General features: G+C 37.7%; 1 protein-coding gene and 1 long non-coding RNA gene across 6 annotated transcripts in view; one reads left to right on the forward strand and one right to left on the reverse strand.

Annotated features, from left to right (window-relative positions):
• The window catches only part of prickle2b (prickle homolog 2b), a 281,661-nt gene that overhangs the window by 16,024 nt on the left and 240,220 nt on the right, over positions 1-25,417 (forward strand). Inside the window, exon 1 of one of the 5 annotated variants that reach the window (XM_069937136.1) lies at positions 22,825-23,187. The exons of the other annotated variants lie outside the window; for them this stretch is intronic. Coding sequence (XP_069793237.1) covers positions 23,146-23,187 — 42 coding nt within the window. The 5' untranslated portion in view covers positions 22,825-23,145. Of the gene's footprint in view, positions 1-22,824; positions 23,188-25,417 lie in introns of those variants that run through there. 5 annotated transcript variants of the gene reach the window in all.
• On the reverse strand, positions 237-25,366 carry LOC138763272 (uncharacterized). Its single transcript, XR_011357463.1, has 3 exons — positions 25,138-25,366; positions 11,388-11,466; positions 237-433 (listed from the first exon to the last, which is right to left on the reverse strand). It is a non-coding gene; the product is annotated as an uncharacterized lncRNA (long non-coding RNA).

Below are 25,417 nucleotides of genomic sequence, written 5' to 3' on the forward strand. Positions count from 1 at the left end.
CTTTGAAGACGTCTGCTTTATCTCAACAAATTGCTAATCTAATCATTGTGCAAATTCAGTAATAAAACATTCCAATTAATATTATTGCAGGTAACAGAAATGTCAATTTTAAGTCATAGTGCTGGAATTTAACCATTCCCATTTATACCAATACTGTTTAAAATTGGAAAAGTAAACAAATTTGGAAAAATAATATTTTTAACATAGATCGATTGAAGAAAAGAATCATGGGGCATCTTGTGTATTTTATTGGTCTCTGGCATATTTTGGAAAGGTGCAAAAAAGATGATTATTAGCATGTGTTTTCCAGTTCACCAAAGTTTGCTTACTGTCTCAACAATTTCAATTTGACATGCTTACTGTGGGCTTGATTGTTGTAAATACAGTAAAATCCCCATTGTCACTTCAATCAATCAACTGGAAACTCCAACAACTAACAAAAAAAGGAAACAAATAAATTAATTAAAAATAAATCAATACAAATAAATAGTTTTAAATAAAAGTTATTAAAGTAAATGTTCTCCAATGCAACACACAATCCCTTGGAAGCAAACCTTCAGCCAGCAGAGCACCCTAGTTGTGCCCTGCCCACAGCAGCTGTTTGAACAAAGTTTCAATAGTTGTTTTTGAATAAAAAGGCAACACCCAGGTTGAAGATCCAGCTGGTGCCACCGGGGTGACACTTTGAAAGTGTCTTTCTATCCTTGCCAAGTAAGAGTCTTTATCTTTATTAGTATTTTATTAAATATATTAGTAAGGCTTTATCTGTAAACTTGGGGGAGGGGCTAAATTATGACAGTACATGATTAGCGTAGTGGCTAGTGCGGCGTTGTTACAGCGCAAATGACCAGGGTTCGAATTTAAAGGAAGGTGCGCTGAGGACCTGACCGGACACTTGCATGGAGGTGAGTCAGGTTGTGCTGAGCGTCTGACAGGGACACTTGCATGGAGGTGAGTCAGGTTGTCAGCATGAGGGGAGGGCATTAATTATGATGGCAGTACAGTTAGAATAGTATGTTGATACAGCACCAGTGGCCATGGTTCGTGATTACATTTTCTAAGTTACAGGAATTAGCTGATTAAATTGAAATTTACAAAATTAAAGAGTATAATATTGATATTTTTCAAATTACTTTTGCACTGTCTTTTTTTCGTTTAAATGGTGTATTCTTAATACAGGTATATTAGTTAGGCATTGAAAGAAGTGAGTCTTAGTCAACCAGAAAATTCACATTTTCGGCATCCACAATTTTCATAGGTGCCAAATAATGGGGATTTTTCTGTATCACCTTAAAACAACTATTGATATACTTGATTTTGATTAAACATTAAATTTATTTATTTTGAAGCAACAATTCAAAGTAGCAATTACATTTTTACATGGTTAATCCAATTAAGCAAGTCAGCTCTACCCACTTTAGCCCTACGACTGTGTAGCTCAGTTTGATAATAACACCATCTACAAATTTGCTGACGATGCCACAGTAGTGCAATGTATAAAGAAAGATGATGAGTCAGCATCCAGGAGGGAGATTGAAAACTTGGCTGAATGCACCAACAATGACCTTGCACTCAGTGTCACCGAAGCTAAGGAATTGATTGTTGACTTCAGGAAGGGAAAGCCAGAGGTACATAATCCACTGATCATTGGGGGATCACAGGTGGAGAGGGAGAGCAAATTTTCATTCTTGGGAGTCAGTATCTCGGAGGATCTTTCGAGAATACATTAAAGGCATTGTGAAGAAAGCACATCAGCAACTCTACTTCCTCAGGAGTTTATGGAAATTTGATATGACAACAGAAGCTATCGATGTGGGGTGGAAAGTGTGCTGACCAGCTGCATCACGATCTGGTATGGGGATACCAATAGTCCTGACCATAAAGCCCTGCAAAAGGTAGTGGACTCAGCCCAGGACATCACAAGCAAGCTGCTTCCCACTAATGAGAATATGAGAACATCTATAGGGAATGTTGCTGACAGAGAGCAGCAGCAATCATCAAGGGTCCACACCACCCAGCATCGGTTCTGTTCTTGCTGCTGCCATCAGAAAAGAGGTCTAGGTGCCACAGACTCGCACCACCAGGTTCAGGAACAGCTGCTACCCCTCCTCCATCCATCTCCTCAACAACAAACTCAATCAGGGACTCATTTAAGGACTCTGACTTGCACTTCATTGATTTTTTTAATTCTTATTGCACAGTCACTTTGGTTACATCCATTATCTATTTACAGTTCTTTCTTTACACATATACACTGTATACAGTTTTTTTTTGCACTACCAATAAGTGGTCATTTTGCTTTGTTCACAGAAATAGAATCTGAGTTGTATGTGATGTGATGCATGTACTCTAACAATAAATCTGAAATCAATTATCTCTTATTTAAAATGCTACCAGTTTGTCTTTTTTACTTTGTCAGCAAATCTGTACCTTTATCATGGGAAATTTTCACAAAAATTGCATTCACTTATTAAACTTATCCCCATGATTTGGCTGACCATAATGTATAGTTGCAATACTATATGATTGAATTACGGGTAGCTAAATAAAATTCTTATCGAAAGTGACTGAAATGTAAAGTAAAAAAATAATAAAAATAACAATTAAAATAAAAATAATATTTCCAACTAAATATTACAAAAGGTAAATCAAATAAAGGTCAAATGCACAAAGAAAGGCAATGAATTACCATACTGGAGAGAGATTGAAAACTTGGCTGAATGGTTCACCAACAACAACCTTGCAGTCATTGTTGCCAAAACCAAGGAGCTGATTGTTGTCTTCAGGAAGGGAAAACCAGAGGTATGTGATCCAATCATCATTGAGGGATCAGAGGTGGAGAGGATAAGCAAATTTGTTCTTGGGAGTCACTATCTCAGAGGATCTTTCATGATCTGAACACACTAATAGAATTGTGAAGAAAGCACATCAGCACCTCTACTTCCTCAGGAATTTGTGAAAGTTTAGTATGACACCAGAAACACTGGCAAATTTCTACAGATGTGTGGTGGAAAGTGTGCTGACCAGCTGCATCACAGTCTGGTTTGGGGACACCAATAGCCCTCCAAAAGGTAGTAGACACGGCCCAGGAGAGCACAGTCAAAACCCTCCCGACTATCAAGAACATCTACAGGGAATATTCCTGTTGGAGAGCAGAAGCAATCATCAAGGATTCACACCACCCAGCACACAGTCTGTTCTCAATGCTGCCATCAGGAAAGACTCACCCCACCAGGTTCAGGAACTACTACCCTTCCACCAACAGATTCCTTGACAACAAAGTAAATCAGGGACTCATTGAAAGACATTATCTTTTTACAATTGTTTATATGTTAACAAGTATACATTGAGTATAGCTTTTTTTGTACTTCCAAGAAGTGGTAATTCTGTCTCGCCTGCAGGGAGAAGAATTTCAGGGTTATATGTGCTATCATATATGTACTCTGACAATAAATCTGAAATCTGATGCACTAAAAAAGAATATTTGGGCAGCAAATCAGCACAATCCAGCTGGAGATCGTTTCTGCAACTGTGCATCAGGATCTTGATGAATCTTGAAAGTCTGCAGACTTTGTGATTTACAATAAAACACTCCTGCGCACTTTTGCAGATTTGGTTTGTGAGGCTCGTATTCTGAATTTTGCGGGCTGCACTTCCAGGGAGTATTGCTGTACAGTGTCAAATGGGCTCGAGGTGGGATGGCCGTTTACCTGGATGCTCCTCGTGGACTTGGAGAGTTAATGCGGTTGGCGTTGATCCAGGGTTACCAATGCCAGAGTCAGGTCATTGTCTGAGGGGTTCCATTGTCTTCTGGTCGTCTGACAAGATGGCGGCTCACATGCGGCCCCATTGCTCGCCAGAAGAGAATGAGAAAGAGGAGGTGATGTCATTGTTGGAAGTGAAGAGGGAAAAAAACAGAAGTGCCGTCATAGCCTTCAGTGGTCTCAGTAGTGCGTGCGCTAGCATCCCTGTTCCCTAGAAGTGGTGGTCCCCATTTGCACACGGTGCTGCTGGACTTGGGCCTTTGCTTTGACTTACAGACCTTCATAAAGTGTCCCTTTTTCCTGCAGTTGGTGCAGGTGGCGTCCTTGTCAGGGCAGTGTTTCCTCAGATGCTTGCCCTGCCTGTAGAATTAACACGTCGGAAAGTTGCTGATGGCGACGGAAGTCAGGTCGGAACGGGAGGGGGTTTTTGATCCCACCTCCCAAGATGGCGGTACCTGTGTTCCTCACGAGGTGGTGGTGTGCTCACTGGAGAATAATTCAACATTGTGAATGACCACTTCTAGGGTATTCACCAGCTCGATGGTTTTAGGTAGGCTCAATTGTTTCTGTACGAGTAGCCTTTACCTCACATAGTTGGAGCAGGCACCTGTTGCACAGGCGTCTCTCATCAGTAACTGTGCATGTTGTTCTGCACTCACAGCTTGGCAGTTACAATCCCTTACAGGCTCCTGCAGGACCCTGACAAAGTCATTGAATGTTTCCCCAGGTCGCTGTCTGCATTAGTGCACTATGTGCCACGCATAGACCTCATTCACCTGTACCTTGTACTCGTCTTTTAGGATGTCCATGGCAACTCCATAAGTTTGGCAGTCCAGGACCAACCAGAAGACCCAGTGCCCAGTGTATGAGAGCAGTAGATGGAACTTGTTTTCATTATCCCGGATTGAGTCTGTGAGGAATCTTTCGAAGCAGCGATGCCAGAGAGCAAATTTTTCGGCTGCTTCGTGTTCTCTTGGGTCAATTTCCAGGTGATCCAATTTCAGATACTTGTCCATGATCCGAGGAAACAAAAATCTAGCAAATAAAATTGATGCACGAAGTGTTGGAACTGAAGGCTTTTATTAGCTAGAGGTGGACAGCATCCCTGGCTCACACTGACCCAGACTCGAACTGGGGGAAAAGTTGTGGGATGACATTTTTTGGGGGAATAAAGGGGAGGAGTCATGAGCTGGCCAGTGAGAGCAGGGTCGAGTATACAAGGTCAAGGTATTTACATACACAAGTGGTTTCACCACACCCATGTCCTCTGGTTTGTATCTCAGTGGAAAAAGCCTACTTACATTTACTCTGTCTATCCCCCTCGTAATTTTAAATACTTCTATCAAATCTCGCTTCATTCTTCTACGCTCCAGGGAATAAAGTCCTAATCTATTTAATGTTTTCCTTTAACTCAGTTCCTGAAGTATGGGCAACACCCAAGTGAATCTTCCCTGTACTCTTTCTATCCTATGGATATCTTTCATGTAGTTAGGTGACCAAAACTGCCCACAATGCTCCATATTTGGCCTCATCAATGTCTTATACAACTTTAACATAACATCCCAACTCCTATACTCATTAATTTGATTTATTAAAGCCAATATGTCAAAAGCTCTCTTTACAACCCTCTCCAGCTGTGACACCACTTTCAGGAAATTGTATATCTGTATTCCTAGATCCCTCTATTTTACCACACTCAGTGCCCTACCATTTACCATGCATGACCTTTCTTGGTTTGTCTTTCTAAAATGCAACATCTCACACTTGTCTGCATTAAATTCCACCTTCCATTTTTCCAGCTGGTTCAGATCCCTCTGCAAGCTTTAAAAACCTACTTTGCTGTCCACAACACATCCAATCTTGGTGTCATCTGCAAACTTGCTGATCCTATTTATCACATTATCATTCAGATCATTGATATAGATGACAAACAACAATGGGCCCAGCACTAATCGCTAAGCCACACCACTAGTCACAGGCTTCCAGTCTGAGAAGCAGTAGTCCACCACTACTTTCTTGGCTTCTTGCATCCAGCCATTGTCGAATCCAGTTCACTTCTTCATCATGAATACCTTGCGTCTGAACCTTTGTGACTAACCTCCATGTGGAACCCTTTCAAAGGCCTTACTAAAGTCCATGAAGACAACATTCATAGCCTTTCCTTCATCATCTTTTCTAGTAACCTCAAAAAAACTCTATATGGTTGGTTAAACACAACCTTTCATGCATAAAGCCGTGTTGACTATCCTTAATCAGTTTTTGCAATCTAAATACTTGTATATCTGATCTCTTCGAAAGCCTTCCAATAATTTACCTACTACTGGCGTCAGGCTCACTGATCTATAATTTTCAGGCTTACTTTTGGAGCCTTTTTTAAACAATGGAACAACATGAACTACCCTCCAATCCCTGACTAAGGACATGATAAATATTTCTGCCAGAGCCCCTGCAATTTCTACATGTGCATCCCTTAACGTCTGAGGGAATATCTAGGGCTGGGTTTTTATCCTCTCTTATTTGCTTTAAGACAGCAAGCAATTCCTCCTTTAATGTGTATAGATTCCATAGCCTTGCTGCTCATTTTCCTTATTTCCCATTTTCTGAATGAATACTGATGGGAAAAAAAATGTTTAAGATCTCCCCCATCTCTTTTGGCTCCATACAAAGCCAACCACTCTGATCTTCAAGGAGACCAATGTTGTCCCTTACTATCATTTTGCTCTTAATATACCTGTAGAAACTCTTAGGATTTTTCTTCACATTGTCTGCCAAAGAAACCTCATGTCTTCTTTTAGCCTCCCTGATTTATTTCTTGAGGGTTTTTTTTGTTTTTTTTTGCAATATTTATACTTCTCAAGTTCCAAACATTCTGTCAGTTAATTGGGTGTAAATTGGGCGGCACTGACTCATGGGCCAAAATGGCCTGTTTCTGCGCTGTATGTCTAAATTTAAATTTAAAAAACAAACTTTTTTTTGCACTATGTTGCCTATACCTGCTATTCACCTCACTTCTGAACCAGATCCCCAATATCCCTTGAAAACCAAGGTTCCCTATGGCTGTTAACCTTGTCTTGAATCAAGTCAGGAACATATAAATTCTACTCTCAAAGTTTCATCTTTGAAGGTCCTCCATTTACCTCGCACATGCTTGCCTAAAAATAACATTCCAATCCACACATTCTGGATCCTTTCTCATTTCCTCAAAGTTAGCCTTTCTTCAGTTTAGAATCTCAACCCAAGGCCCAGACTAACCTTCTCCATAATTAACTTGATCACTAGACCCAAAATGTTCCCCTATACATACTTTTGTCACCTGTCCTGTCTCATTCCCTAATAGGAGATCCAGTATTGCATGCTCTCTAGTTAATACCTCTAAATATTGATATATTAAACTTTCCTGAACATATTTGACAAACTCCAAGCCATCCATCCTCTTTACATTATGGGAATCCCAGTCAATATGTAGAAAATTAAAATCCACTATCACAACCTTGTGTTGACCGAAGCTCTCTGCTATCTCTCTATAGATTTGCTCCTCCAATTCTCATTAACTATATACACAGGCACTTTTTCCTCCCTCTTTTTAGATTATTGGCAGGAGCTAGTCAGAAGAACAGTGAGTTTGTATGTATCAATGTCCATGGTAAAGATAGTGTTGGATATTTGCAGTATGGCCAATGAACCCACACCATCATTTGATTGCAAACTCGCAGCCAATTATTCATATGATAATGAGTTTATTATAATTTACAATGTACCTTTGCATTGAAGTACAGGTACATTACAACTCCGATTATCCAAAATGGTCAGGACCTGGTCTACATTAAATAAATGGTTTTTTTTTGAGAACTGGTCATTTTTTTAAAAACAGCCCAGTATCAACAGTAAATCACTTGTAACCATGCTTAAACAACAAGGAAAGGTATTTAAAGAATTAAAATAATGTTGATTCTCATCAAAAAAAATGCTGGCCTCCACTGATCACCGACACCTCCCAACCAAGGCCCCACTGCTCCTACGGGGAGGCCACTCTCCTTGATGACGCCGGAACAAGGGATTCTTCTGACAGCTTGCAGCTGGGAGACAGTGGCACACAGTTTGAGAGGGAAAGTTGGAGAGAAAAGTCAATAGGGGAAGAGCTTAAAGAAAAAGAAATGGAAAGAGAGAGGGGAAGGAGTTACCTGAAATGAGGAAAATTGTCATTCTAATTTCATGTCAGGTGAATTTTTTTTCAACCTGTGAAGTCATTTCGGCTCTGAAAAAACGAGGACTTCTAATTTGTTTTGGATATCCTAATTTATCTGAAAATTTAGGATACGTGAGGATTTTGGAGAATCCAATTTTGGATAATAAGACTAATACTGTACTTAGTAAAGAAAACAGTTACAATAATATACATTAAATTCAAAAAGATAATAAGGGCCAAACTGGCCTGTTCGGTGCTGTATATGGTTATTCACAATTACCTTAGTCCAAGGAAAAAAGTGTTTTTACTCTACTGCTGACTGTTCTTTTTGTGGTGTTGGAGTAGTCCATGATTAGTGTAACAAGAGGTTCAAGATATCCATAGGAAATACATTTTTCTTAAAACTAGAGGAGCTGGTATTCAGGTTTTTGTACCATCAGTGAGGCAAGGTTTCAACTGGGTTAATGGAATCCTTTGTGATGTTGGCTGCCTTCTTTAGGCCCTGTACAGGTAACCTTAATGCAAAATAGGTGCTTGTTCCATGAGATGCCAGTGAGGACATTGAGCAGATAGACTTGAAATTCATGAGGAAGTCTGCCTTTGTTGTGAAGAAGCTTAAAAGCATCTGATACTGGAGCCTTTTCACTGGTTAAAGTTAATATTTTTCAATGTGGTTTATACACTTCTGACCCAACTCTAATGCAACATGACAGCCAATGGCACTGCTTCCTTTTCTACACAGTGTTAACTATTTAATAACATCTGATGGGTTCCATACAAACTTTGTTTGAACATCTGAGTTGAAATTTAGAGGCACAAAGAGCAGTCATACATAAACATCATGCCACTAAGCAAGCTCAGACAATGGCTGTGGATTACTCTAAAAGGGTCCTCATTGACCAATGTTTGTTGGAGCTATAGCAAGAAATCAGGAATTATTTAATCAGTGTCTATTGTATTGGGGAGGTCATTTTTGCAAATGAATACATATTCACCCTTGAGGTTAAGGGAAACATTGTGTATCATTTCAAAATGACAGTATTAATAACACATCATTACAGTTGATGGATATCATGATTAGACTAATTTATATACACAGGACAAATATTTTCTTCACCAATCTGGCATACAATCCAGTCTGCCTATCCACCATGTGCCAATGCTGGATGGTATTTTAGAGCTCCAAGTGCATTCATGAAACCCGAAACTGATCCTCATGTTAATGATTACAGTTTCTCATTGTGTATCTTCCTGATGAAAGAGAATGAAATTTGGTTGATTATAATTTTGAATTTTAAAAATAATTATGTTTTCAACAGTACTCATTGCAAATACACCATGTTTATGAAAAAAGTCAATTTATTTTATTTGAAATAATCTTTGACGTTTTCAATTTTTTTCCAAACAGTTAAAAGTAGTAATTTGTAGCAATATTCATACTAGTGGGCTTTTTATTTATCATCTACTATATTTCAACCATCTCCATGAACAAGAATTGTAGTGCTATTAGTATCTTGAAACTTAAAGATCATTTTAATTTCTTGTTACTGTCTTTGTAACAATCATTATTGCAGATAAATTCATGACATTTGTCCTTTCTTCATTGATGGTTTCTTGTATTGATGAGCCCAAAGTTCATGGTTGCCTCTATGCTATTTTTACTTACATTAAAAATGGATTTGGAAACTCAGTCCGAAAGAAGCAATTACTTCAATATACATTGTAAGCTTGGGAGCTGAATCTGAGATGAAACATTACATTGATAGAATTACATTGGTGGAAGACAATTCGATCATTCTGCCTAAGTCGTACACACCAGTGTTTATGTACATTCAAGCCACCATCTATCCACGTGCATCTAACGATCAGTACAATCATATATTCTCTATCCAGAAATGGATTTAGCTAGCTTCCTCTCAAATGCTTAAAATGTCAGTGGATGAATCAACTGCAGATGAAAAAATGCAGGAAAATTATTTCTATATATTATGACAGTTGATACTGCCAACAACTATGTTGAAAAAAAACATTTAATTTACGACAACTTGTTCAATTTACTTCATCATTGCAAAGCAAGAATCAGATAAATAGACATGCTGAACGCATTGGAGGCAAAACAACTTGTAAGACAAAGCCCTATTTAAATTGCAGTGCACTTCTCAAACCACATCTTGAATCCTGCATATTGTGTTTGTCACTAAGAGATGAAACTCTGGAAGGAGGTTGAGAAAAGAGCATCAAGACTGACCCTAATGTTATAGAATGTGCTTTATTCACAATATATACAGTAAATAGAACTGGAATACATATTTCTCTGTTTCATATATTCTCAATGCCACTTCTTTTTCCTGCTTAAACAGTGGTTTAGTTTTTTGGGCAAGACCCAGTCCCTCAGTATGCAATGGTAGCAGAAGCCTATAGTCAATGTATAGATGGAAATTAAATTTCTTATTGTTGAAAAGGAAAGATTTTTGTGATTTTTTTTGATATCATATTAGGGTATTTAGTGATACAAATTTGAATTTGATGAATGATAAATTTTAATAATATGGGACACTTTAAAGGCATATTTACAAGGTCAAATTACAAGTTTTACATCTAAAATTAAAAAGGATTATATAAGAGAAGTAGCTCAATTAGAAAAAAAATTACAGTTTTGGAAAAGTACCTTCAAAAGTCTGTTTCTGAAGATAAGAGCAGACAATTGATTAATAAAAAGTTACATTATAATACATTACAGACATGGGACTGAGAAAACAAATATGGATGAGGCAAATATGATATTGCATAAATTATTAGCTTGGCAAATAAGTGGAACAAACTTCGAGAATAATTAATGCAATTAAAAAAAGATACTTATGTAATTACATATAAACCTCAAGAAACAAATGAATATTTTAGAAATTTCTATTATATGAAATTATATACCTCTGAATCTTTAGGAGATTAAGCTAAAATAGATAATTACTTATCTCAGATAATATGCCTAGGCTAAGTTTAGAACAACAAACTGAACTTAATACTCTGTTTACTGAGGCGGAAGAAAGGAAAGCAACGAGCTCTTTACAAAGTAATAAATCTCCAGGAGAAAATGGTTTTCTATCTGAATTTTATAAAGAATTTAAGGATTTACTAATTCCTATATTTATGCAAGTACTAAATCAAGCTTCACAAACCTTTACACTTCCAGAATCTTTTTTTAAAATGTTTTTTAATTTTTTTAATTTTTCACACTATGAACCATACTAACCAAAATACACAAAACATTTCCCACAGTGTCATTTCCTCCCCTTTTTTCCCCTTCCCTTCCCTCTCTCCTTCACCCCCCCCCCCCCCACCCACTCAACGTTCAACCTATATGATACATTAAACCCATTAAACAATGTCATCACACAATGAAAATAAACAAGAAATTTGTGTCTTCTACTTTTACATACTGGGTCAGTTAATTTCATCTTCTTCTCCTTCTGTCATTTTAGGCGGTGGAGGTTTTGATGACAATAATCACTGTGATTCCTAAAAAAGATAGAGACCATTTAAAACCCTCATCTTATTGACCTACTTCACAACTAAATGTGGATTATAAAATAGTAGCAAAAGTTTTGGCAAATAGAATGAATAATTTGTTACATAAATTAATTAATATGGATCACACAATCTTTGCAAAATGTAGCTAGACTGCTTAGAATAATTCATCTTGCACAAAAAAAAGGTGATTTGAATATTGCAGTGGCTTTAGATGCATAAGAGGAATTTGATAGAGTGGGATTTTTTTTGTTTAAGGTATTAGAAAAATTTGGATTTGGATTAAACTTTTTAAATTAAATTAGAACATTATATAATATCCCTAAAGATAAAGTAGTAACAAATGGGCAAGTGTCTATGCCATTTAAATTAACGAGATCAAGTAGACCAGATTGTCTTTTGTCACCAGCTTTATTTATTTTAGCCATAGAACCACTTGCCAAGGTGATTCTGTTACAAGCTCAGAGGATCCCATAACCCAGCTGCAATAGATATTCACCAAGACAAATGGTTGCTTAAACAAAAGTTGTTTTTAATTATCTTTAAACATGAAAACAGAATCACACTTTAACTTATCACTATTAACTAACCTAACCTAACCCATTTCTAATTCTAAATGCACGTATATGTAATGTGTATGTAAGTTCAGAAAAGTTCTTTGATTCACAGTCCAATCTCACTTCTCATTCCTCAAAGTTTACTGGTTGCAGGCAATTCTTATACTGTGCACAGAATTTAACATTTGAAGTTCACCAGGTTCTGGTGCTTAAAATGTAAATGGTTTCTGCTAAAGAAAGCTCTTGTCAATTTTCAGAGAGAGATTTGTTGTTCCTGGGCACAAACTGATCCCTTTTAATCAGCCATGCTAGTGTCTTGCCGAAGAAACTTACCTCATCAGGGTTTTCCAGATGATAACTTCTTTCTTTCAGGTCACCACAGAGTTCCTTTTTGTTTCCCTTATTTCAAGTGAAACATTAGGCAGCTAGTCCTTTCCTCTTGTATGAACCACAAGGGCTTTGACCAGGCTGAACCAAGCACTCACAATCCATCTTCCAAATATGGATTTTCCACAAGCTTGCCACCTTATTTCCCCCCCCCCCCTCTCTCTCTCACACACACACACACACACACACACACACACACACACACACACACACACACACACACACACACACACACACACACACACACACACACACACACAGAGCGAGAAGGCTGTTTGACCCCCACTCAGCTTGCAAAACCACATAACCCTCTTTCAACAGTAAACACCACTCCCGGACATCCCGCGGCTCAAATCCTACTCCTCCAAGTTCTTTCATCTGTTGCTTTTCAAAACAATAATCCATTAGTGAAGTCTTGGGCACTCTCCAAAACTTTTGCAAAGGCTTTTGGAGCCGGACTGTCTAGCTTAAGCAGAGCTCCAGAATTTTAAATGAGATCTGTTTTAAAATGTTTGTATGTAAGCTACACTAAAAAAGCTGCTCCAATATGTTATTTTGCAAAAACATATCTATAATCTGTTACAATTTATTCTGATTTACAAATTTAGGGCTTTAGGGTGGGCAGGAGGAACATAAAATAAGTTTATTTGAAGATGATGTTTTAATAAATTTGATTGACCCTGAGTCATCTTTATGAAGATTGTATGCTCAATTGGAAGAATATGGAAAAATTTTGGGTTATAAAATAAATTGAGGTAAAAGTGAAATTATGCCTTTGAAGGTAATCATATTTAGTGCCAGAGAGATGCACACTTTAAATGGCCAAAAGAAGATATTCAATATTTATGAATATGTTCAGATAGTCATTTGAAGAATTTATTTAAATTGAATTATTTGTCTTTACTTAAAAAGATTGAGGAAGACTTTTAAAAATGGATAAATTTACCTATAACTTTTAGTTTTTACCCTTTCAACTATAAAGATGAACATATTTCCAAGGATACAATATCTTTTTCAGACATTACCAATATTAATACCTCAATTTTTTTCATGAATTAAATATACAAATAATGAAATTTCTTTGGAAAAGTCAAATGGCAAGAGTTTCTATATAGATGTTTACATGAAAATACAAATTGGGAGGATTACAGCTTCCTAATTTTAGGAATTATTATCGAGCAGTACAGATGAGACTCCTTGCTTTTTTTGTAAATAAAAAACTGGCATTGGTTAATATAGAAATGAATAAATTAGGAGAAAAGAAAGCAGAAGAATTTATATACAAGTGGGAATTGAAATTGTTGGATACAGATAAAGAGACACCATTATTTGCTTAATGTTTGGAATAAAATAAATCATGATATTGGTGGAGGGTCTATAATCGCTTAAAACCCTCTTTTGTTTTTTTTTTCAAGAGATACCCAGTTCTTTAACAATCCCTTTAAGATACCATATATTAATGTTGAAGATTGTTTTAAAAGGGGTCAATTAATGTCATTTGAGCAATTGAGAAACAAATATGCTAGACCACATAATACTCTTTTTGTTATTTTTCAGTTAAAAGCATATTTGAGAGATAGGTTAGGACCAACAATGTTTCTATCTAGCTGTACTGAAGTGGAACTTCTTATTAGGAATGGGACTGTTAAAAAAAATTTATTTGATTATATTTATGATTACAAGCAGGAACTCCTAAATTAGGATTATATAGATCTAGGCAGAGATGGGAAATAGATTGAATATTACAATAGATCAACAAATATGGAAACATTTATGTAGGGATTGTATGACTAATACTATCAATGAAAGATATAAAATAATTCAATACATTTTTTTACATCAGTTATATCTTACACCACAGAGGATGAATAGATTGAAATCAGATTTATCATATTAATGCTTTAGGTGTGGTGAAGATGTAGGATCTTTTATGCATTCAATGTGTACTTGACCTAATGCAAGACCTTTTTGGATGACTATACATAACTTTTCGGAACAAGTTTCAGGAGTTGTTTTTCTGCTAAGTCCCAATTTATTTTTATTAGGTAATATTGAAGGTGCAAATCCTTCAATTGAAATTACCAATTTATCCATTGAAATTTGTTAAATTAGCATTAGCGATAGCAAGGAGACGTATTGTAATTACTTGGAAATCAGATACATCTTTAACTATGCCAAGGTGGCATGCCTAAATTCAAAGTTGTATTCCTTTGGAAAAAAATTACTTATAATTTTAGAAATAAATATTGTTTCTACAAATTTGGCGAACATACATTCAAATAATGGATTAAATTTGTAGTGATATCATTCTTATTCCTCTAGCCCTGTGGGATTCTCCTCTATATGTTTATGTTAGATCTGATCATTTATACTGGACATCTCTCTCTCCAATCCAAATACCTTTTTTTCCCCTTTCTCCTTTTATACCAATAAAGTTTTTATTTTTTTCAGTATGCATTTTTTTTGAGGAGGGTGGTTGGGAGGGATGGGTTTTTGAGGTGGGGTGAAAGCCATCACGTATGTAATCTATTTGTTCCTTTTTGATATCTGTAGTATTATAATATTTGTAGTTACTGCATGTATAGAATATGAAATAAAATATTTTTTTTAAAATTCTCATCAGAATGAAGAAAAATCCCCAAACACCTGCCTGACAGATCAGAAACACTTTGAGGAGACAGATGTAGACAGATCTGTCCTCAAAAGACTTCATGAACAGAAATACAGATGCTACACTGCAAAATACAAACAATTAGTTAGCCAGAGAAACAGGATGGCCAGATTACAGTTTACCAAGAAGTATTTAAAAGAGTCTGCAGAATTCTGGAAAAAGGTCTTGTGGTCAGATGAGACCAAGATTAACCTATATCAAAGTGATGGCAAGAGCAAAGTGTGGAGGTGTAAAGGACCTGCCCAAGATCCAAAGCATACCACCTCATCTGTGAAATATTGTGGTGGGGGTGTTATTGACTGGGCATGTATGGCTGCCACAGGTAATTGTGATGATGGAACTGCTGGTGGCAGTAGCAAAATAAATTTGGAGTACAGAAACATATTATTTGCTGAAATTTGAGCAATTACCTCTAAACTCATTGGACGGCACTTCATCTTACAACAAGACAAAAGAACTGGAAAACTCTTGAATGGCCAAATCAGTTACCCAATCTAAATCCAATTGAGCATAATTTCCAAATGCTGATAAAAGAAAGTAAGGGGGAAACCCCCTAAAATAAGCAGGGGCTAAATATGGCTGCAGTAGAGGCCTGGCAGAGCATCACCAGAGAAGATAATCAGCATCTGTTGATGTCTCTGAATCAAAGACTTCAAGCAGAAAGCAGCATGCAAGGGAAATGCAACAAAGTACAGTAAAATCCTTATTATTCCTATTGGGGTGGCATGGTTGGCATAGCAATTAGCACAATCCCTTTACAGTGCCAGTGTTCAGGACTGGGATATGTTCTCCCCTTGTCTGCATGGGTTTTTCATAGAAGCTCCAGTTTCCTCCCACCATTCGAAACATACTGGGGGTGTAGATTAATTACGTGTAAATTACGCAGCAAGACTCAAGCAAAAAAAAATTAAATCTGCACCTATGCGGATCGTGGTTGTCAGATATGCAAATTTTCCAGTCACCTGAAAGACTCATTCTTTCAATGCCTAACTAAGATACCTTCAATAAGAATATACTGTTTAAAAACAAAAAAAGCAATACCATATAACCATATAACCACTTACAGCACAGAACAGGCCAGTTCGGCCCTACTAGTCCATGCCGTAACAAATTCCCACCCTCCTAGTCCCACTGACCAGCACCCGGTCCATACCCCTCCAGTCCTCTCCTCTCCATGTAACTATCCAGTCTATCCTTAAATGTAACCAATGATCCTACCTCAAATACGTTTCCCGGAAGCTCATTCCACATCCCTACCATCCTTTGCGTAAAGAAATTTCCCCTCATGTTCCCCTTATAATTTTCCCCCTTCAATCTTAAACCATGCCCTCTAGTTTGAATCTCCCCCACTCTTAATTGAAAAAGCCTATCCACATTTACTCTGTCTGTCCCTTTTAAAATCTTAAACACCTCTATCAAGTCCCCCCTCAATCTTCTACGCTCCAGAGAAAAAAGCCCTAGTCTGCACAACCTTTCCCTGTAACTCAAACCTTGAAATCCTGTCAACATTCTTGTGAACCTTCTCTGTACTCTCTCTATTTTGTTTATATCTTTCCTATAATTTGGTGACCAAAACTGTACACAGTACTCCAAATTTGGCCTCACCAGTGCCTTCTACAATTTCATCATAACCTTCCTACTCTTGAATTCAATACTCTGATTTATGAAGGCCAACATTCCAAATGCCTTCTTCACCACACCATCTACCTGAGTATCAGCCTTGAGGGTACTATTTACCATCACTCCTAAATCCCTTTGTTGCTCTGCACTTCTCAATAGCCTACCATTTAATGCATATGACCTATTTAGATTTGCCTTTCCAAAATGTAACACCTCACACTTATCTGTATTAAATTCCATCAGCCATTTCTCAGCCCACACCTCCAGCCTTCCTAAATCACCTTTTAATCTACGGTAATCTTCCTCACTGTCCACAACACCACCAATCTTTGTATCATCTGCAAACTTGCTTATCCAATTCTCCATCCCTACTTCCAGATCGTTAATATATATAACAAACAATAGTTGAACCAGGACCAATCCCTGAGGAACTCCACTAATCACCGGCCTCCATTTGGACAAACAATTTTCTATCACCACTCTCTGACACCTCCCATCCAACCATTGCTGAATCCATTTCACTACCTCCTTATTTATATGCCTCCACCTTTTTTCCTAACCTCCTGTGGGGAACTTTGTCAAAAGCTTTACTAAAGTCTAAATAGACAACATCCACAGCTTTCCCTTCATCAATCTTTTTTGTAACCCCCTCGAAAAACTTAATCAGGTTTGTCAAGCATGATCTACCCCTGACAAAACCATGCTGATTACTCCCTATCAATCCCTGTACCTCCAAATATTTGTAAATACCATCCCTCAGAACACTTTCCATCAACTTACCCACCACAGACGTCTGACTCACGGGCCTATAATTCCCAGGTTTACATTTGGACCCTTTCTTAAACAGCTGAACCACATGCGCCACCCTCCAATCCTTTGGCACTACCCCCATGACCAGTGACATCCTAAATATCTCTGTTAATGGCCCCACTACCTATCCACAAGCCTCCCTGAGTGTCCTTGGGAATATCTTGTCCGGTCCCGGAGATTTATCCACCTTTATCCTTTTCAACACAGCCATCACTACCTCCTCGGTTATCCTTATATGCTTCATGACCTCCCCACTATTTTTATTTACTTCAACTGGTTCAATATTTTTTTCCCAAGTGAATACTGAAGCAAAGAAATCATTCAAAATTTCCCCCATTTCCTCTGACTTCTCACTCAGCCTACCTTCACTATCTACAAGGGGTCCAATTTTATCCCTCACTAATCTTTTACTTTTAATGTACCTATAGAAACCCTTTGGATTTATTTTTACTCTGTCTGCCAAAGCCTCTTCGTGCCTTTTTTTGGCCTTTCTAATTTTTTTCTTAAGATTCCTTCTACACTCCATGTTGTCCTCCTTCAAACTCTCAGCTCCCTGCTCTTTATACCTCTTGTACACCTCCTTTTTTCTCCTAACCAAATTTCCAATATTCCTCGTAAGCCAAGCCTCCCTATGACTTCCAGCCTTTCCTTTGATCCTCACTAGGACATATCTACTCTGTACCCGCAAAATTTCTTTTTTGAATATCCTCCATTTTTCATTTACATCCTTACCTGAAAATATCCTGTCCCACTCAATACTCCCTGAATCCCTTCTTATTCCTTCGAAATTTGCTCTTCTCCAATCCAGAACCTCAACTTTAGGCCCCTCCATGCTCTTCCCTAAAACTACCCGAAAACTAACAGAGTTATGATCACTAGACCCAATTTGTTCTCCAACATTAATGTCCGATACCTGACCTAGCTCATTCCCTAACAGGAGATCTAGTATTACACCATCCCAAGTCGGTTCTTCTACTAATTGATTTAGAAAACAATCTTGAACACATTTAACGAACTCTAGCCCATCCAGCCCTCTAACTGTAAAGGTATCCCAATCAATGTGAGGGAAGTTAAAATCTCCCATGATGACTACCTTATGATTCTCACACATATACGTTATCTCCCCACAAATTTGTTCCTCTAATTTTCTTGCCCCATTTGGTGGTCTATAATACACCTCATGCCCAGACCATCCTGCCACCTCACGGCAGTAATGCCCTCCTTAACAAGCAGAGCAACTCCTCCCCCTTTTTTACACCCTGCTCTATCACATCTAAAACAAATGTTGCCAGTCCTGCCCCTCCTGTAGCCAGGTCTCACTAATTGCCTCAATATCATGACCCCAAGTATCTGTCCATGCTCTAAGCTCATCTACCTTGTTCACTATGCTTCTTGCATTAAAATATATGCATTTCAGAGAATGACCCTCACCTATATTCTCTTTTCTACCTTTTACCCTAATCTTCATCCTACCTTTGTTATCATTATTATTCCTATCTAGGTGGCCATGCTCCCTTGACACTGCACTCACACTCTGTTCCCCACAAAATGTAATTTGAAAAAAAATCAGAATGTTAGTCTTTAATTATGTAAATTTGACTTTAATAAGGTAATCCCCGTAATTTACAAAATTTAAATTTGAACCCGTCACTGGCGCTGTAATAGTGTTGCACTAGCCACTATGCTAACCGTCCTGCCATCGTAATTAACCCCCTCCCTTCATGCTGCCAACCCTGTTCACCTCCACCCAAGTGTCCCTGTCAGCCCCTCGGCGCAACCCAACTCATCTCCATGCCAGTGACCCGGTCAGACCGTCAGCGCTCCTTCTTTTAAATTGGTGCTGTAACAGTGTTGTGGTAGCCACTGTGCTAACCTTGCCATCATAATTATCCTCCCCTGAGTTTCCAAATAAAGCTTTACCAACATACTAATAAAAATAAATACTAGGCAGAGATAGGGAGTCACTTTGGGAGAGTCGCTTCAGTAGTGAGTGGCATCGACCGACTCTTCATCCTGGGCCCTGACATTTTATTCAACCATAATGATAATGAACTTGATGGGAAAGGCTCCTTTCACTGCTGCTTATGTGAGATCTTGTTTGTGAGTTCTGGAAATGAGGCATCCAGCCAAATCATTGACAGGAGAAACAACCTGTAGGATCCTTTTCTCACCGGGTTAGCATTGATTTGTGGTCCAAAAATGGTTTTGTGCACAAGCCTTTTTACAAAGGTTTGGTTGTGAGGCATGGCATAAATGAATGGAGTGTTCCACAGCAACAAGGTCAAGCCCATTCTTTGCAGCACCAGGGAATGGTGGGAATTAACACATGCTGACATTTGTTGTTTGTGTACTTCAGTTCTACAGATGGCTGGGTGTAAATATTGGTTTCAGGACTGCATGTGGTATGATTTCTCCCTTTACGTTGGAGATTTGTACATCATGTCCTGACAGTTCAAAAATAAAATAACAAACAACAGTATTTATCATTTTGTAAATTCATAGTTTGTTAAGTCTATTTTTCCCATAGGATCAACAAGTTAATACATTATTTGTACAGAATGTCAATGCCATTTGAGCTTGGTGTTGAGTGTATCATGAGGCGCTGTTGCAGGACCCACCCTTTAGAGTTTAATAATGGCAGGGTTTGGATTGCAGTCTTTCCCTACAATACTTTGCATTAGCTTCACCAAAATGCTTCCCTAGTAGTACTTCTGTAATGTGAAGTATGGCATCCTCTCCAGACCACTTGAAAATGTGTGGTCCACAAAGAAACATAATAATAACAGCATGGGTGGGAGTGAGACCTCAACCTTGCAAGAATTTGATGATAACGGCCCATCTCACTACCAACCAAGCAAGATCTTGGTGATTGATGTGTTTGATGATTGATGGCGATTGATGTGTTGATGAACCATTCTGCCAGATGATTTTAGCAGTTTGCTTGGGAAGCTATCTTTCAGGATCTATTATCCTCCCACAAGGCCTACAGGATGTTTCATGCAGAACGCTACCTTTAAGACTTGCATTAAAGGTGTTTTCTGATCAAACATTTCTATAACAGGTAGGTAGTGCAGAAACCTTTATTGGAATAAAACAGTGAGTGGCATCAAGACAAGAAGGCCATGTTCATGGAACTGAACTGTCAACTTTTCAGATCAAGATACTAGAATGGAAAGCGAAGATAGCAAGCATCCTTGTATCATAAAAGGGTCATAACTTGAAATATTGACTGACCATTTCTCACTGTGATTGCAATTAGAGGCCCTGCAAAGTTTCATTATTTGCTTAAGATTACAGCATTTTCACAATAGTCAATATGCACAATATTCCAAGTGTGGTATAAAGGATATTTTATACGTCTGCAACATGACGTCAATCGTACTAAACGCTGAGCAATTTTCCATTGTCAAATTTCTCCAGCTCAAGAGCCCTTGAAAACTATTTGTTTGATCTCCGTTTTCGCATTCACCGCAAACACTGTTCATTGCTGCAATGGTTGTCAGCTCTATCAAACAGTTAGATGTGGCACGTCATGAAAGCAGAAAATACTTCTGCAAGAATGTAGCTGAAGAGTTGAGATCCAGGTGCAATTACAGTTTGGTTCATAGTGGTTTACCAGCTCGAATATAACTTACTCGTCGGCAAATATGCAAGTAATGTTAATCATTTTATTAGAGAAGTAAAATTGTAAAACAAATCCTTGCGCTATTAGAAAAAGGGCTTTGGATGATAGTTTATTTAAATACATTATTGAAATACGTTTTAAGAAATTTGAAGCTGCCGTTTTGTGAAAGGTGGATTAAGGAACTGCATCGTATCCAGCTCAAAGGAAAATGGACGTTCAGTCATGATGAACGATCGATTCGCTTACTTTTTTTTTAGCGTGGAGAACATTAAAATTACTTTCTGCAGTCTTAGCTAAAATTTCGTCGTCTTAAATATATTAAGGAAGAATTATATACCGTGGTTTTAAACTTTTTTATTTGAACAATTCCCTGGCTTTGGGGCTAGGACTTTGTAATAAAAAATACAAAAGGTGACTGTAAATCTTTCCAGTCACCTAGCAACCAATACAATGAATCGAAAGTAAAAAGCAGTAATTATCAGTTGCAATGGTTCCACAGCTGGTGAAATAACACATTTAAAGCATGTACATGATGAATGAAAGGAATGTCTTTCAATCCTCAATAGTTCACCAATAAATAGCCCTTCCATAGCCCAGGAACAATAATTAACCCTTAGGTGAAAATCCGATGCATTTTTCCCAGTGAATTGTACTCTGTGACGAATAACTTGAATGTAAAAATGTTTATGACCACTTAAAACAAATCATACTGAGAAGAAAATAGTTTCGAGAGTTCGTAATTTTGCATTATGCGTCAGGTTGTTTTGGTGAGTCTCGCGGTCCGATACAAATGATGATTAACACACGTGATCACTTTTGTTACAGTTGTTTCACGAATATAAATATTTTCAGACCAAACAATTAATTAGTTCATATTCAATGATGGGATTAATAAGACATTTTGTAGAATTTAATTTGCAGTGTAAGTTTAGTTTTGAAATGCGTCCACACCATTAAGACCGGGAAGAGTACTGAAAACGTCTAATGAGCTTCGTCAAATGCAAATGACCTTCAGTAGCATTTACACAACAAATGCACTTTCAGTTGAAGGGAAATGTTCTACCGATGTGGCCTTTTGATAATTTTGAATAAATGTTTATTTTACCATAATATTTCTCCGACTTCTAACTGAACTCAAACAATTCTTCCATTGCTACCTCTGGCTCCAAGTTGTTTGGTTTCCTTTTTTGGTACAAATCACTTTTTTTTCAACCACATCGTTCATTTAACCCACACCCTTAATGAGCACCAATACTTCTGCCTCTCTCTATCTGCTCAGGTATTTTTCGATCTGAGATAACGTTGCGCCTCAGTTCACGCACAGCTTCTTTGATTGTTTCTCGTCTACTTTCTGGACTATTTCCATTTATTTCTGGTAGAAAACTAATCGGAGTGATATTTGGCAGTTGATTCTCACCTCGAAGCCTACTTGTCGCTACACTTTCTTATCCACACTTATACTCGTTCTTTTCAGATTTGTGTTCAATTAAATATAGATTAAGGCAATCCCTGCTGCCTCCACACTGATTCCGAATGAATTCCCCATCCTCTTACCTTCTTAAAAATGCAGTTCGACTAAAAATATTTCCTTTTTACAATTTATGCGATTTATTATTTCTTCACTAAAATAATTTCGGTCGCCTTTCCCTAAAACTTATTTTTAAGGATATAAAGAGGAAAACGCATCTGTCTGTTTCCTCAAATCGATTGACCGTGATTAAAATTTAAAATGCTGAATAATGTTATTATTAAAAAGCAACATGAAATGTTCAGTAAAATGCTCAATCAGGTTGGTTGTGCAGCCGCTATTTGTTACAGGGGCGGAGTAAATGACCGGAAGAGGGGAAATTTCCATTCACAATATTGAGAGCCGGTGAGAACTCGAGCGCCGCTCTCAGGAGCTGCAGTTGCGGAGTCGGTTAATTTCTCCTTTTTTGTAGATTACGTCCTTTTTTAAAACAAAAAGGCTCCCGAACCAAGCGGCACTGACCTAGTTTGATATGTTTAACCGTAGCTCGAAAAAGCGAAACACGAACAAATGGGTGAGTATCCTGCGCCAAGTTCGATGTACAGTATTTGCAGTTTCACCTTCTGAGTTTATTTTGTGGAGTGGTTTGAACTGCCCATCCCCCCCCCCCCTTACCCTGAGCGCTACCGAGGAAAGAAAAGATTAAGAATTCTTTCAATTATGGAGTCGTGACATCGTTGCTGCGATTGACTTTTTCTCGGAAAATATTAGGACGGGCAGGTTACGTGGGACAACCCAGCGCCTGTATTGATTGTGCAGAGACCGACTATTCGAACCTGCTGTTCTACCTTTCTATTCTGCTGACACTAACAAGTCTTTAACGCTATAGTATCCACCTTTCATAGGCTCTCCTTTGGGTCGAGGGCTTGTGTATGTGTGTATATATAGAGTTAATGGGCATGAAATTCGAGCCCTAGTTCTTTTAAGAACAGACAAGTTGCGTCGGAAATAGTACAGTATTGTCAATCATGTATGACTAGGAGACTTCAGCTGTTGATCAGGAATTATTCTTCTTATACGGCTGCGTAGCAGAAGTAGACCTCAATAGAGTACATTGAACGTGCGAATTGCATTGACGCAATGTAATTATTTTTTGTTAAACTGTACTGTTGTAAACTCCAAAACTTAACAAAAAGAAACATTTTTACATCCTGCTGTTTCGTATAGGAGATATAAGTTAATAAAACAATTTCTTCCCAATACCTTTTGGTTGCACATCAGATGATACGGTGAAAGATGGAGTTTATGGGAGATTTTTCTTAACTATTCAAGTTTGTTTGACCACTTAGCTTTCATTTTTTGGATGTTGCCTCCAGGATTAAAAAAAAAACACTTTTCCTTTCAAGCTCTGTAATGTTGATCTAACTAGCCCGCAGGTAGAGATATTGAAACTTTAAAGTCTATCAGACGTTCTGAATGGGCCAAATTAAGGGTGAGGAGGGAAACTGAAATTCAAGAAAACAGATATGTGAGAACCTAGTTTGCAGAACAGTTTTGGATAAGGATCATAATTGCCATGTTTGCAGCTGATGTATTTATATATAATGAACTGATCTTTGAGCCATTGTTAAAGGCATTTTGTAATAATTGTTACATTCTGGACAAATAGTTCATCTGCTATGTTTAACTCCTGCTAATGTAAATCTTCTTTACGAAAAGTTGGTGTCAAGAATTATTGTTGCATGCTTTTAATCTTTCACTAAATAGCTCTATGTTTATCGTGGTCATAATACAAATACATTAAATCATTGAAAAGTCTTGAGTATAATGTTCATTCATCAAGACATTAATCAAAAGATACATTTGAAATGTGTTTTTAATGATCACCTCTTTAGTTTTAATACTAGTATTTAGATTCATTTATTTTTGATTTGTGAAACAAAAAGTAAATTGACTAATTCCACTACACATTTTTAGGAGGCAGAATTAAATAATCTCAGGAGGGGGTTCTTCTTTTCTGACAGTTTAATTGATTCAAAGTGCATTTGAAGTCCATACTTCGTCCACCTATGGTCTTTGGTTTTGAGAGAACATGCATGGAAAGATTTTTTTTTTGCAACCATGGTGCCCAGATTACTTTAAGGCCATTGAAATAAAGTTATTGGAAACTCTGGGAAATTAAGCAACATTTGTGGAGAGAGAATAAAGCTAGAAATTGCAGCAAAATATCAAGGCACAAAAGTGGCACATGAAATTCAGTCTGAAGTATGAGAAAATACATGCAGAGAAAACAGGGCAGCAAATGGTCTATTATTAATGTGAAGTGAAACATGTTGACCAAGTTGTCTATGTAAGATGAACCTTTTTAGTATATATCCTTTTAAACATTTTCCATCTACTTACCTGCTTCAATATACATTCCATTTGTATACACCTGTATCTCTGGTAGCTTGTTTGACACACCTACAAACCTATGTGTGAATAAAGTTGCCTCTCAGATCCCTTTTAAATCTTTCCCTCTTACCTTAAATGTATGCCCTCTATCTATTTCGAGACTTGCCAAACCTGGGGTTGGGGGGGGAGGGAGGGTGGAGGAAAGATTCTTATCCAGGCCCCTCATGATGTTATGTATCTCCAGAAGGCCCAGGGAGAAAAGCCTCAGTCTCTCCCTGTATTTCAAGATTGCTAATCTCAGTAATGTTCTTGTTCATCATTTCTGCACTTTTCTAGCTTCATGACATATTTCTTTTAGTTGAATGACCAAAACTTGAAGCAATAGTCCAAGTGTGATGTCATGCCATTGT

This window comes from Narcine bancroftii, chromosome 5, assembly GCF_036971445.1.
Source record: "Narcine bancroftii isolate sNarBan1 chromosome 5, sNarBan1.hap1, whole genome shotgun sequence".
NCBI classification, from domain to species: domain Eukaryota; kingdom Metazoa; phylum Chordata; class Chondrichthyes; order Torpediniformes; family Narcinidae; genus Narcine; species Narcine bancroftii.